Below are 15,938 nucleotides of genomic sequence, written 5' to 3' on the forward strand. Positions count from 1 at the left end.
TCACCCTAAGAAATTTTCACTCAGTATCTGTTAAGAAATCCAGCCTTTTAAAGTATTTTGACTTCATTTCGACTCTAATCTAAGGTCTATTATCTGTAAAATATGTGGCTATTTTGTTCTGTTGGGCGATTTCACGTTCACCTAAACAAGTATATGTGTATGAGTGAAGGGTAACTTCTTGGGCTTGATTTTGTAAATTGACACAAATTTTCAAAATAATGCTGAAACATGAAGAATTTAAAGGAAAAAGCAGCAAAAATGTGACGATACGCTGTTATTTTGAAGTATTTTTAAGCTGCATTCATAAACGAAGCTACGCCGGCAACCACATGTGGACCTATGTTTAGGATGTATGAAAAAAAACATCTTAACGAATGTGTGTGTGTGTGTATGAGAGAACCTTTAAACTATTCTGTAATAAGTGTAAAAAAGTTGCCTTTATATTTAAATGCACATTTTGTTTTGCTGGATTTGCCTTGTTTAAGCTTTTTACCGTAGGAGTTTTCTCTCATATTCTCTCTGTGAACCTTGTGTGGCCTTTCTCACTAGTCTCTACGATAGGTTTAGATAAGGAATGTCTTGTTTTTTCTAACTGCTTTTTCATATCATTCCTTATTTTATATATTAGTGCTTACTTTTTTACAAATGTAATTTCAAGCAATGACATCTGTTGCCTTGACTGAATAGTAGCTATACCTTGATTAAGAAAACTTTTGCCGTCTTCCTCATGTAGGCTTTGTTTTGTCACATTAGCGTTGTAACTACCAACAGTATTTACCTTTTTAGTCGTTAGCTATCTTTGGCTTTATTGTGGCTATTACAGTATTCTCTTTTCAAAAAGGTTAGTATAATCTTTGACAGCTGTGTGTGTATGTGTCATAGTCGCTCCAGGATTTTAGAGGAATTTTTTTTTTTTTATCAGCAGGTTTCTCTTGTGAAAAAACAAAATCAAAAGCATCTGCTGCATTTACAAGTGATGTATGTAGGCCTAAGCCACAATTTCTTAGTCAAATCATTGTAGTTTTGCTTTGAATACTTGTGTAAAAAAAATGTCTGACTTTTTGTTCGTTCAATCGTCGTTCTCTCAAAAAAAAGTAGCACTTTTTTTTTTATCACAAAATATCAGTGGATGTATTCTACATACGTTTTTTTTTCCTGACATATAAGCTACTGCAGAATCATAATGTGTTTGCTTGCAATAATCAAAACAAAATCTTGGAGGCACGGAGTTTGACACACGGAGAGGCTAACAATACTATCATGCAAATAAATAATCAAGGAACTGTTTTAAAACTGTGACGTCGCGTGTGTTTTTATTTTTGAAAATGGAATTGAATTGACCAACAATAGACTCCTAAACCTGAATATATGTTTGAATATCACATGCAGATACAAAATGACAACATAAGAAAGGTAGGCCCATGTTTGTTGTTTTTATATTTGCATTTGATGTTTTGCATGGATTGCTTTGATTTGCTTGTGGCTGCTGTGGCCCAGGGTTGGTAGTTCAATCCCAGAGTCAACAATATGGAAGGATCCTAAAAGGCTAGATACTGAATCTCAAGATGGTCTGGTCGGTATCCTGCGTGGCAAGTGAGTATGCTTTGATGGGTGTATGAGTTTTTAAAGAACTTCTAAAGCAATTAAAGTTAGGCCTGTAGATCTTATTTTCAGCATAGCTATTGTTTGCTGACCCCACTTTCTTTGGTCACTGTTGCTATGGGCTATGTAACCTTGGAAACAAACCTGTTACTCTGTATTTGGTGACCTTTTCGCGCTTGAAAAGATCACTTTGTGTTAAAGGTGGAGTCAGCGAATTTGGAGAATGCTTGTTGTCAAACTCACTTTCTGTCAAAACGAGTGAATACAAACGTTTCTGTTGTAGTTAAAAGACGAGGGGAAAACTTTCATGGTTTATCCTTTCTTTATATAAATTTTTAGATGATCATAGTTATAGTTTACATAGGAAAACAATATTTACACCATATATTACTCTTTAAACATATACAAAGTATTCTAACAGTACAAAGAAATATAAAACAACATAAGTGATGTGTAATGTGCAATTTTTCGTTGATCAAGTTCTTCATTATTTCTTCATTTAGGCCGCAAAGTTTACTGCCTTTTATAATAGGTCCATGTTTTACTGGCCAGAGGGCAGTATCAACGGCAGTCCTAACTGACGGCGCTCTAAGCCAATCAGAGTATGGCATAGTTGAGTGTCTCTCCATATCCCGCCTCCCGAAGGTATCTCTCGATGTTGATTGGTTCTGGAACTCTGAGAACGGTCCTCCCATTGGCTGAATCTTCTCCCGCCTGAAGTTTCCTGATCAGTTCGTTCATTGACAACCGTTGCTGGGGATTCCACTGGCAACACGACCGGATGATTGAGTATCTACAGAAAGAGAGTCAAACACCGTAAAAAAACTTGATAACTTAATGTATTTATTATCTATAGCTTGTTTAGAATCATAGTTAACAGGTAATTAACTACGTATAATGTTTTATTTTGTTAGAATTGGCCTAACTAACTGGTAAAGGTAACATTAGCCAATCTAACCAATTAACCAATTAGGCTAAATTTAGCTAGGCTATCTGAACAAATTCATTTGAGCAGTTTGGGATTCCATTGCTATTTAAATTGTTTTCTTGTAGGCCTATATATATATATGGGGGTTTGATATTAGACTATAGTTACACATTTGATTTTACTATAGCCTACATATTATTTGTATGTTTAAGGCCTATTTTATAGTTTTTACATGATCACCGTTCATATATTTTTATAGTAGAAGAACATTTTTTTTTAAAGAAATGTGTAGGCCTAGTTGACGCTTTACAACACAATAACTAGCCTACTGTTTGTCTTACAGTGAGTTGGAGCAGGTCGCAGGCTTCTTCAGATGCTTTCCTCTCTGTAGATGCTGCAGAAGTTCAGTCGACAGCAGCTCAGCAAACGGTGGGTCCCCTGTACACACAGGAATATTATTACACTTAAGTAGTAATAATAAACAAATATGCAATTAAATGTATTTTGAGACTATTATGAGTAGTATAGGGTTAGGAAATATTCTGGTACAATTTTCAGTATTAGTTTTGTAGTAGTTTGGCTGTGTCCACAACAGTAGCTCTTAGTTTACTTGTTTAGTTATTGTTGACATGTTCTAACATTTTACCTTAATGTTATCTTGTCAAATTCTATAATTAATTAAGTAGACTAGCCTACTATCTTGAATCTATGAATTTAAAACAAAACACTTACCCAATGTGACCATTTCATAAAGCAGAATACCAAAGGACCACCTGTTAAAAAAAGTTAAGAGTTATATTAGTAAAAGGGAAAGGATTTTGGTTTTTAAATTAAGCCAATACAGTGTATAATATACATAATAAACCCATTTTCAAAGATATGCATAATTGAATTCCCTTTGAAGCCCCAGTATTGACTGTTGATCAGATTAGAGAAACTGGAATAAATATTTCAGAACATTTTTAAACACACATTTTGCACCAAAAAATGTGAAATGGCTGATTTAAACACGTCTTAATTACCCAACTTCACTATAGATATTAAAACATTTTGAACATTTAAAAAAACATGGCCACTCACACATCACTGCTCTCACTGTCGCCTCTCCTGCTCAACACTTCCGGAGCCTTCCATTTCTTCATCTCAACATTCTCTCCGTCGCCCTGGCTACCGATCTGTGCCCTCCTGTGATAGGCCGAGCTCAGACCCCAGAGTTTGGCCGTCATGTCTCCACCAATCAGGACGCTTCGAGCCGCCACGTTGCCATGGACACAGCGCTGTATGTGCAGGTAATCCTACAAGGTGTTCCGGAATATATATAAGACTTGGTTAACTTTTGAAATGTGTGAAATGTTTAACCCTAGTCGTAAAGTTATTTTATATTTGGGTCAAAATCACATTTTAAATATAACACAAATAATATATGAAATTAAATGACACATGGTAAATGAGCTTTGAAATTACCGAAGTGTGTTGACATATAAACGGACACACAAACAAACACACAAACGCTCTCTCACACACAGAAACACACACACTCACTCACTCACTCACACACACACTCACACTCACTCACACACACTCACTCACACACACACACACACACACACACACACTCACACTCACACACACACTCACACAGCAGTTTAACCCACCAGAGCAGAGGCCACTTTTCCCGCCATGTTGAAGATCCTCTTCTCAGTAATTTCACATTGTTCCGCTGCACCGGTGTTAACCTTCAGTGAGAGAGGGAGAAAATAATTTTTTTTTATTTTTTTTTGCTCGGTGAGTCTCCTTTGTTTACATACCAGTTTACAGAGCATAGGCTGTGTATTAACGCCAGCTTTTTTAATGTCTATCACCAAAGCGTTTTTATCATAGATAGTATAATATAATGGATAGAGCATCATGGCCGACCTCAGTTCACCGAGGGAGTATCCCTTCTTTCTTGGCGTGTGCGCGCCGCCATTTTGCCTACATTTGACTCCGCCTCACTTCCTCGTACCAAAAAAGGGCATGTAGTGACATTGGGGGGAGGGAGATAGTCCCATCTAGCCGAAGTACTGTGACGTACACCCTGTTAGCAACATTTAGCACGACCGCCAGGAGCTAGGCTAACAGCACTCGCTCTACTAGTAAGCCTACCGGTAGACGAGCTCAGCCTCAGTCACGTAATTCCCTGCCTCCAGTTTGGTCCAACAACCCCAACAGAGCTGAACATATTCTTACTATCACCTCCGAGCACCTGAGAGGGCATTTAAAAGCTCATACCTGAAACAAATGTCTCCTAGTATTGACTAAGGGCTGAACAAGTATCTGTAATATTTTATTTTGGTCTACAGACTGAAAATGTTATTAACAGTAATACATGACAAGGGAGGACACATTCAATCTATAAACAGATGAGAACACTAATTTAATAGCCTATCATTTTGAATATAAATACATAGGCCTATATTACATAAGATATTTAGAGCAGTTTTTTATGTTAAGGTGCAACAATTGAATAAAATGATTAAATACACTTAGTGGCTGCAGTAATGTTTTGGGTGGAAGAGGGGACCACAGTAGCTCATGATAGTACCGTTTTTACCATGTCCATGATTTTTTGTTGTAACTGCTCAAATAAAAAAAAAAAAACAGTTTTTTTATAGTCCAATATCACAAATAACCATTTGCTACAGTGGGCTTTAGCCCATCGGTGGTCTAAAGAGTAGCTGAAAACCATATATGAGTAAGGGTAGATTCCATATCACACATTTAAGAAAATCCCAGCAAAGACTTGCTCAAGAAGTTCAGAGTAAGGTCCCATCTTCTGCTCCGCTTCTGCCATCGTTGAAAGCATCCTCACCTCATCCATCAGTCTGATTTGCCAGCCTTGACTCACTCTCCCGGAAGAAATTACAGCGCATCAACAGAGCATCCAAAATTATTGGCACCCCCTACCATCCCTTGAATTACTATTCCGCAAACTGTTACACACTACACAGAGCCCGCAAGATCATCTCTGATCCCACTCACCCTGCACACTATGCCTTCCAGCTCCTTCTGTGAGGCGTTACAGGACAATTTCTCCAAAACAACTCGGTTCAAAAACAGTTTCAATCCCACTGCAAGTAACATTCTAAAATCTGAACGCTGAGGATTAAGCATGGCCCTTATGTATTATGTAATGTGCCTGTCTGTATCTGTCTAATGTTCAATGTAAAGTTAGAACCTGTACCAAGGAGCTGTACTGAAAACAAATTCCACCAGCCTGGCTGTGTGGTCATTAAAAGTATCATCATCATCATATCAGAGAATTGACTCTTTTACAAGTCACCAATTCAAATATCACTTGAGTAAAAGTAGAACATTATGTGATATTAAAAGTACTTATGAAAATGATTTTGCTGGTATAAGGAAGACTCAAAGATGACACAGGTAAAGATTAAACAGTGTAGAAGGAAATATTCACATCCTTTACTGAAGTAAAAATACAAATACCAAACTGTTAAATTACTCAGTTACAAGTAAAAGTTTTGCATTGAAATTTTAACAGGAGAAGCTGTATGAAACATTCTCGGCATATTTTCATTAAAAATTACTCTAAAATAGTCAAAAGATAATAAATGTGGGTCTGTTAAGTTATCAATTAATACAATTATGTTTTTTTAATATAATCAGGGCTATGTAATGTTGTAAAACACTTCACTTTAGTTAGGAAAAAATCCCACAAAAAAAACAAAGATTTTCTACAGAGCAGGAATACTTCTCCAAGGACGGACAGTGCAGAACAAGATATATCACAAAAGATCACAATCAATGACAATTATCACAAGCAGATAAGATGAGGATAGTCCGAATGTTGACTTCAGCTTGCTGCCAGATGAAGGGCCACACCGTTGAGATCACGTAGAGATCAGGGAGACCAGAGGGACACATTCATTCCTCCATTCACCCTGTAAGAGGACAAAGAGACAACGACTGAGTCAAACAATACTGAAAGAGTCAGATAAAAGTAATGCACTAGGCAATCAATCATTTTTTTCAAAAAAAACGTTTGGAATAATAGAAGAAACAGCAAAAATTGTTAATGCAGATGTAAATATACATATATATTTACATCTGCATTAACTCACACAGTATGATAACCGTCATAATATCCACGGATAACACAGCTGCGGAAACACAGCCACAATTGTATATTTAATTTGAGTTTAAAAAAAAAAATAAAAATAACCATTGTTTTATCCGCAGGACGGAGCCGGTTTTACGAACGTAGCCCCGTTCATCTATAAACATTATTGAGCGCAAACTTGTGAGCATATATTTTGTCACAAAAGTGTTCCTACGCCATAGGTTTAACCCATAGATAGTAAAAGGTTTAACTGGACCGATCAGCCCAACTTTTGTTTCTGAACCGATACCATTACGTGCATAGGTCTGACCATAGACAGTCGTTAGCAGCATGGAGCCTTGAAAAAACCTTGGGCACGGGCAGAGACACACCGGCTCCACATGCATGCAGCCAACATGATTTATGATATGATTTAAACCGATATTCATCACGTATTCAACACAATACCATGCCCATAAACTGTAAAACAGCGACCCTCACGGCCCAAACACCGCCCGAATCCTCCCGGTGCTCAAGTCATGGTAGTGGCTACCAGCTATTTATTTAGCTGGCATAACAGAGCTAACTGTGACACTCGCGAAACTAACAGCTTTTAATTTGTTCTATAGGCTACAGTGTACGGTTGTAACATAACAATAATAATTGTAAATACAGTGTTACTCACCGAAAAAACAGTCAACCACAGTCCTTAATCCCTCGTTGGTACAGTTTACCAAAGATCAAGACGGCTGTTGGTCCCAAGCAGCACACGAACGGAGGAATGATGAACACACTGCTGTGCTGTTGACTTCACGAGGATGGAGTTAGCATGCTAAGTAACCCTTACAACTAGCCTTAGAGACGCAGTGAGGGACAGAGGCTAGCTGTCAATCAAGAGGCCGCGCCCCTAAAATTCATATATTTTAACCTCCAATAGAATAAAAACTGGCCAGCTAGAAAAAAATTCACCCCCCTCAGAGTTGTCATGGAGATATGAACTAAACATACAGACTAGAATGGTTTTTCAATCCAGGCCTGAAATAGGTTTAATAATGCTGTGAAAACGGCATGTTTAATATTGGAGTCAATGGAAACGGGCTCTCTTCTGCATACAGCCACCAGTGGCCACCGGAAGGTACTACAATGTTAGTCACTTCCTTATTGGATGCTGGGAGAAGGAGTAGTGGTTGGGTTTTTATAATGAATGAACAAGTGTCCAAGGAGAAACAGACTCCTGCCATGTGCAGTGCTGCTATAGAAACTTCTCAAAACCCTTTGCTATTTGAAAAAACATTTGGTACCCATTTTTGTACATAACATGATCTGATTGTTCCATATTGAGGCAAGTTTATTTCTATAGCACAATTGAGACACAAGGCCATTCAAAGTGCTTCACAGGGGCATGAAATACATCAAGATTAAAATACATAGAATAGACATTAGAAAAGGCAAGGCAAGGCAAGTTTATTTATATAGCACAATTCAGACAAAAGGCCATTCAAAGTGCTTTATATGGGCACGATTAAAATACATAATACACATTAGAAAAGTGACTGAATAGAAATAGAACATTTAAATACACAAAAATGTAAAAGCGAATTAACACATATTACCGTTACCTGTCTACACCTCCATAGAAAGTACACAGCCTTGGCTCTGTAAACGAGCATGTTGCTAGTTATAGTTGGCCCCCTTTGTTTACATACCAGTTTACAGAGCAAAGGCTGTGTATTCACGCCAGATTTTTACAACTGGATAATTAACACATATTACTGTTACCTGTCTACACCTCCATAGGAAGGACAGCAGGTCTCTGTGTTGCATCTCTTCCATCACCATCACCAGAGGAGTCTGCACTGACACCACCCCGAGCAGAGCGGGGAGGAACGGGTGAGTGCCCAGGCCCGACACAAACGACGCAAAGCCCAAAAACTGCTGCTTCTCACTGATGTTCGCTGTTTCTGAGGAAGGAATTTAACAACAGAATGTGTTTTAGGTGACCAGGGACCAGTTTGTTTTAATAGTCACAAAAAATACTGACTTTGTGACTAAATAAAATAAAAATAAACTGGGGGAATGCCATTAAAAGTAGGAGGAAGGAAACACAAAAGGCGAGAAAAAAAAGAAAACTGTAGATTAACTGTAAATTCTTAAAAACAATCCATAAGATACCAGTAAATAAATTAAAATAATGAAACCAACTAATCAAATCAATTATAAAACCAACTAATAACAAGAAAATTCATTAATAAATATAATAAATATGCCATAAATTGAAGGATAAATAAATTGTTTAATTAAAAGCCGAAATAATTGTTGTTATTGTTTTTTTATTTGCCTTCAAAAAATATCAAAACTCTGCTTCCATTTGTAAAGCTCTGTTTACCTTTCAGCCTCCTCAGTACCACATCTCTGTTGTCCATGCGAGCTCTGCAGATATTCACTTTCTCATCGGGGTTAACTGAGAAAGACATTGGCAGGGCAGTGACGTGACTGAATGCACCGTGAGGCCCCCGTGTGGCCACAGCTGGAACTGCAGCTAGGGTCGGCTTGACATTCTGATGCACTTGTTGAACTGACATGGGCAACTCTTCATGTTCAAGTGGGTTGATGCCCGGGGGAGCTAGTTAGAGAGAGAGAGAGAGAGAGAGATAGAGAGAGATGGAGTTTTAATGAAAAATATTACAAGATTAAGATAAGATGAAATATTTACACAGATATTAAAGGGGGTTTCAGTGATTCTGGAGAATGCTTATTCTCAAAAGTCAGTGAATTTCTCCTCACGATCCCCTAGCTGTCTAAACTGTGTGTGCGCTGAAAAAAAATTCCAGTGTTAATACACAGCCTACGCTCTTTAAACTGCTATGTAGACAAATGGTATGTTAACAAAGAAAGGGCCCCACCATAGCTGTCAACATGCCCGTTTACAGAGCCTAGGCTGTGTATTCACACCGAATTTTTTTTTAATCAACACACACACACAACGCATAAGTAGCGGTAGCGGATTGTGAGAAGATATTCACTGATTTTGAGAAAAAGTGATTGTGACAAGACAACAAGCATTCTCCAGAATCACTGACTCCACCTTTAATGCTTCTTGTTTTGCTCCTTACCATCGATGCCCTGTAGGTGATCTCTGCGGCTCTGTCTGTGTGTGCGTCTGTGCTGCGAGCCTTGGTAGCGTGGCTGGGGTGCGGTGCGGGCTTGTTTGCGTTCGGGACAATACTTGGTCAGAAGCAGCGCCAGTAAGGTTACGAATGTGCTGAGTAAGAGCAGTGTAGGGACGATGATCACCGCCTGTTGATACTGTGTCACAACTGAGAGACAGAGAGAGAAAAGTGTCAGGTCTTAAAAAATGCATTGTTGCTTCAAAAAAAGTGTAAAATAAATCAGATTTTTAACAACATGAGAACAAATCCTTATGTGATAACATTCAGAGAAGTGCTTAGAATGATTATGGAAGGTCATCAGGGTTCCAATGGTCATGAAATTAATGGAAAAGTTACAAAATTTAAGAAGAAAAAAATAGTTTTGAATGTACACTCATTTTCGCTACTGTTTAATTGAAACATGTTCATAAAAATTCCAAAACATTAATAGTTCCTTGAATAGCAATATTTCGTAAATCTTGCTGGGTTCCTTATCCACAAAAATGCATTGGGAAGTGTGTGTTTTATAATGTACGGCTTGCAAACGTGTGGTAACCCTATCTCATCAAATCAAATCAAATCAGTTTTATTTGTATAGCCCAAAATCACAAACACATTTGTCTCAGTGGGCTTTACATTTCATACAATATGATATATGATACAATATGACACCCTGCCCTTACACCCTTAAAACCATGACCTCATGACCAAGGAATGTTTAGTACCTGGTTGTTTGTGTGCAATGTGACAAGACGAGAAGGGGACGTTACTTCAAACTACCAATAACTTCATGCTAGAACATTTTGTACTACAGTAAAGCCACACTGGGGAGTTAACTGAAGCTGCTTAGAAAAAGTAGTTGAAACTCATTTGTAAAAATCTATCAATTTAACAATGTGAGTGAGGTATGAAATTATAACAAAATATAATACAAAAAAGCAGCATGCCAGCAAAATAGGGATTGAATAAGAGAAGCAATGGCAAAAAAAAATAAAAATAAAAATAATTCCTTCCCTACATTATTATCACCCAAACATATTTGTAGTTTCAGGAGTTACCTACACAAAAAATGGCCAAAAAAGAAGCAATTTAACTACTTGAATTACTATGTAAATTTTAATGTAGTTGAACCACTTGTTTACTTAGCCTACATGGAGTTCCCTATAGTCCCCAACACTGGTGACAAGTTGATCTGATTAGGAAGACTTCACACAGTGTTGTGAATTATTTGCATGCATTTGTGTCAGAGGGTTGTTTAAGTACAAGAGAGATAGAGAGAGAGAGAGAGAGAGAGACAGAGAGACAGAAAGAGAGAGAAAGAGATACAACCGGCCTCTTCCTTACCCCATACCTCAAATGACATAAATCTGTCTTCTTGCAATGTTAACTAGGTCATAATTGTACTTTACAACTGGCTCAGACAGGCCAGGATGAGTCATTCATTCATATCTGTAGACACAGAGTCTCAATTGTTTGAGAACACGCATTTCCATGTTGAGCTATTTAGACATTAATATGACAGCTCTGCCTGTTTTGAAATGTGAAACTGAAATGTTTTTTTGCACAATAAGTAGCTATATATCTTTTTTAACATGATTTTTACCCATTTTTTAAGCTTCTGTAAACCTGGTCTAAAGTAGTTAAAATCAGTATCGGTTTATAGTATCAAAGTTGGGTGTCTTAATAAGATTTTACAAAAATCTGATTATGAATAAATGAAACTAAGTTAAAAATAGTTTTTTTTGTGGATTTGGGGTAACAGGTGCTTTGAGTTTAGACTATTTCACTCGACTTTCCTGGGCAATTACATATTAATTATTTTTATATTCCTTTAATCTGTTAATGTATTTTGTTGTATCATTTAAATGTATCTCTTATCGAACTTGACCCTTCACTGACTGTTCATACTCCTGGCTTAGACCAACCAACACACCTTCAACATGACCTTTCAACAAAGTATTCTAGCAGCTGACATCACATCCATCAACTTATTAACTTTGCTGTCTAGGTGAAACCAACTTTGTAAAGAGTAAAAAATAAAAAACTGTAAACCAAAACCACTGGTCGGGGTAAACACTTTCTGGTTTTGGGACATTCTTAGGTGTGGTAGAATCGCTTCAGGAAATCAATACATGTCACTCTGGTTTATATAGGCTTGGTTTGAGCATGAACTTTGAACACCTCCACCTCTCCTCCACAAAACAATAGGGAACAAGTCCAACATGTTTGGCAGTTTGCCCTCAGTTTCGTTAACCTTTCACACATGTATTGATAAGCCAACAAATATTTTTTTAGGATTTTTAATGAATGTCACTAAAGAGGTTTGCGTAAGGCTGTGTGTGTCTGTATATTTCTCCTATACAGCCCTCTTTAGCGGCCATTATCTCAACTTTTTATTTCAAAACTCTGAACCAAAAATCTCAACTTCTGAAGCACTTACAACAACTGAACTTTCCATAATCATTCTTAGCACTATGCTGAAGGTTATTGCAGAAGGATTTATTCATGTGTTGTTAATTGTCCGATAAATTATACATTTTGTTCCTAGAAACATGAAGAAAATGAATTTTTAAGACCTGTACATTATTTATAAAATAAAAAAAGTCTCTATCCAAAATCGGTTCTGTTAAACCTTTCGACTCTAATATGGTGTCAAAATTAAATAAGGATTTTAAGTCTGGCTTTATCCAAACATCTAGAGTTTTGGTTTTTAAATAGATTCAAATGTACGATGCTAGTTAGATATTTATTCAAACATAATCAACTGGCAAAGCTCCACGATTATACTTATTCTTACTTATTATACTTAAGCTAAAAATGTTACCCTGTTCACCTACAGTGTTTTGCCCTAAGCCTTTTAAAGGTATTCCAGAAGATGTTCAACATGATCTGTAGTGAAGATAAAGATGTCAAACACTGATATAGTTGTTGTAAGGCTTATCTCTATTACATAATATTAACTTTGTGATAATAAAGACTTTCTCGCAGTATCTGTTGATCAGCAAATATTAAATATATGATTGTGTAATCGCACATCCAGTAATTCATGCAACATGTCGATAGACTGGGCGTAACTTACAACATCATTGTAGACGACGGCAGTTTGGTTTTAAATCAATACAAATGAATGATATACCTTATGGTTATTTAATAGCAAGAGTTTTTCTTGTTGCCTTTGAACCAAATTCATTGTTTGCCGTTTGGATAAGGGATCCACTGCGTGTGAAGAGTTGTAAATGTAGAGGTACGAAAAAGAGGCTGATGTGAGGTCTAGTATAAAGGTGACAGAGAACGGAAGTAATTTTATAATAGTAAAAAAAGTAAACCAGCGTTAATACACAGCCTAGGCTCTGTAAACGGGGATGTTGCTAGCTACGGTGGGCCCCTTTGTTTACATACCATTTGTTTGCATACTAGTTTACAGAGCCTAGGCTGCGTATTAACAACAGATTGTTTTTAAGTGCACACAGAGTACAGGTAGCGGATCATGAGGAGATATTTGATGATTTGACAACAAGTTATTTTGTCACTATACTAGGTAATCTTCAGAATCGCTGACACCACATTTAACTTCTAATTTTAAGGCTTTTTAGAAACTTAATAGAGATTTACACAATTTGCTAATCAGATAATTCCCTAATTGAACTCCCAAAACTGAAACACATCTGTCTTTTACAATGGTTCTCACTTCAAATCGTTCAAAATTACACAACCCAAATATCAGCATATTTCAGCGCATTTATCCTCACAGATAAGCATTGTAAACAGCACATACAAGTAATTTTTCGGAGGCAGGTTGAGGAGGATAAAAAAGTGAAAAAAGAATTGGTGATAATGAAGAGATAGAGACAGGTGTAGAGTGGAAGTTGTGTGAGCTTACTGCAGAGGGTGTCGTTGGCCGCACACCGATTATCGTCCGTGAGGTTGAATGACATGCTGGAACACACACACACACACACACACACACACACACACGCACATAGATCAACGTTACTATCAACTGGACACAGAGATCACAATTACATCAGCTCAGCAGCCGGGCTAAATCCCCCTAAGCTTAGAAAGAGTGATGTGGCATCTGTCTCTTCAATAACTTCATAATGCAGCAGTAGCTTAATATGCCATAGCTGGTTCAGATGTTAACTGTGCTATTAAGGCAATATACACTGCAGGTGAATGGGGTAACGTTTTTAACTTATACATAGTAGATATCATCACAAAACTTTGCCAGTTGATACTAACATTAAAATAAGAGAAAATTTGTATTACAATTATTTTTTTTAATGTTTGAATCAATATGTTAATTTGGCAAAATCTAACTATTTGTTTGTAATTTGGCGTATCTTTAAAAACAAAATGTAAATGTTGGATAAAGCCTGAGTTTAATTATTATTTTTTTTTTTTTAAACATAAAAGTGTCCGAAGTTATAACCGAACAGATTTGGGATTCAGCCTTTTTTATTATTTAATACATTGAAAAATACAATGTAGAGGTCTTAAAAAAAAAAATTCTACATGTTTTTTAAGAACCAAATGTATCATTACTCAGACAATTAACAACATAGGAACAAATCCTTCTGTGATAACTTTCAGAGTAGAACTAAGAATTATTATGGAAAGCCAATGTTGAGATAATGGACTTTAAGATGGTTCTATAGGAGAAAAATACAGACACAAACAGACAAGGTTTAGTCAAATAAAAACCTAGATGTACATTTTCAACCTTTTGATTTATGCTAGTATGAAAGATGACATGTTATGGAAGCAAAATAGACAAAAATCTAAAAACAAGTGCTTGTTTAACAGCCAAGTTCAGTCAACAGCAGAGCACTCACACCCACAAAGGACAGTCAGTGATCCACCTTACATAAAGTCAATATTAACCGTACCTTTTTTTATCATGTATTATTTAAAGCACAGCAAATATACACATCATTGCACGATCACTTGTATAATATCTGTTTACTTAGCTATAAGCAGCCATCATTTACATAGATAATAGAGGAGCCATAGACCAGTGTTCCCATTCATTCAACATTGAGCCAAAATCAATTAAAATCCTTGAAAGGACGACCTGGCATCCAGTAGACAGTTAAACTTCTCACTTCACACAGATGATACACCACTAATATTTAATCTCAACAGTTCCCTAGAACTGTGATGTGTATTTATATCGGTAGAGTCATTATTTCTATATAAATTGTCAGTAAAATTTGGTAGCTGTGAGCTTCAGAAAAAAAGTGCTCTGGTTGATATCAGTCTAGCTACATGTAAAAGATGCAGTGTGTAATATCGGAGTATTTTGGCATCATTTAGTAGTGAAAGTTCTCGTTGCAGCGCTCCCTTGCTAATACTGAGACTTTACAAAAGCTACGGTGGCCTTCAAGGACAAGAAGATATAGTTACTAAAGATGGCATCATCCACCACTGCCTTAAGTCTTTCCACAATATCAAGTGATGAGGTGAAGATGTATTTAGTTATTTATTCTATAGCACTTCTTCTTATTGGTCTTCCAACAGGTGCATTTCCCCAGGACGCCCACTATATGTAAAAACGCATGAGGCTGTTAAGTTTGTCTGTTCTGTGCTACTGTAGGAACATGGCGGTGCAACATGGCGGCCTCAGCGCCCCGCTCCTATGTAGATATAAAATGCTCATTCTAAGGTAATAAAAATAAAATTTTCAATCGATTATACACTAATTAAAACATACTTAGATTTCTACAAAGTCTGTTCTGAAAAATGCCAATATCTTCTAAACAGACTATCTCTAACTGCAGACTTACAGTATAGAGGTGAAAGGAAGTTGTGCCTTGTTCACATGAGGAGTGCCAGACAATGAACCTGCCTTTCTGAATAGTGTCACCATGAGTAATGTTGAAGCTGAATGAGCAGTTGGTAGTTATATGTGTGACTCAAAGGATCCTAAAATAGTTTATAATTGTTGCAGAAACTGTCAAGCTTCATAACGTCAAAGAAGGGTTATGCAATATTTATCCTCTACTGTGCTATCTTAATTATTGTTTGAACAAAGTAGGATCATTTTGAGTATGTCACTCCTTTTGATAAAAAAAAATAACATACAATCAAATTCAGTTTATTCTTGACATTTCTAGATTAAATTTAACAAAAATGTTTGATTTGTTTTTACATTTAGACT

General features: G+C 36.7%; 1 protein-coding gene across 2 annotated transcripts in view; it reads right to left on the reverse strand.

Annotated features, from left to right (window-relative positions):
- Positions 1 to 1,962: 1,962 nt before the first annotated feature.
- Positions 1,963 to 15,938, reverse strand: part of styk1a (serine/threonine/tyrosine kinase 1a) — a 16,952-nt gene continuing 2,976 nt past the window's right edge. For both annotated transcript variants that reach the window (XM_080045309.1, XM_080045310.1), the window contains exons 2-10: positions 13,659 to 13,714; positions 9,743 to 9,946; positions 9,016 to 9,252; positions 8,409 to 8,590; positions 4,186 to 4,266; positions 3,611 to 3,825; positions 3,263 to 3,303; positions 2,872 to 2,968; positions 1,963 to 2,395 (exon numbers count right to left, since the gene is read on the reverse strand). In XM_080045309.1, coding sequence (XP_079901435.1) covers positions 2,200 to 2,395; positions 2,872 to 2,968; positions 3,263 to 3,303; positions 3,611 to 3,825; positions 4,186 to 4,266; positions 8,409 to 8,590; positions 9,016 to 9,252; positions 9,743 to 9,946; positions 13,659 to 13,713 — 1,308 coding nt within the window. In that variant the 5' untranslated portion in view covers position 13,714 and the 3' untranslated portion in view covers positions 1,963 to 2,199. The remainder of the gene's footprint in view (positions 2,396 to 2,871; positions 2,969 to 3,262; positions 3,304 to 3,610; positions 3,826 to 4,185; positions 4,267 to 8,408; positions 8,591 to 9,015; positions 9,253 to 9,742; positions 9,947 to 13,658; positions 13,715 to 15,938) is intronic.

Source organism: Ammodytes marinus (assembly GCF_949987685.1).
Source record: "Ammodytes marinus genome assembly, chromosome: 17".
In the NCBI taxonomy this organism is placed as follows: domain Eukaryota; kingdom Metazoa; phylum Chordata; class Actinopteri; order Uranoscopiformes; family Ammodytidae; genus Ammodytes; species Ammodytes marinus.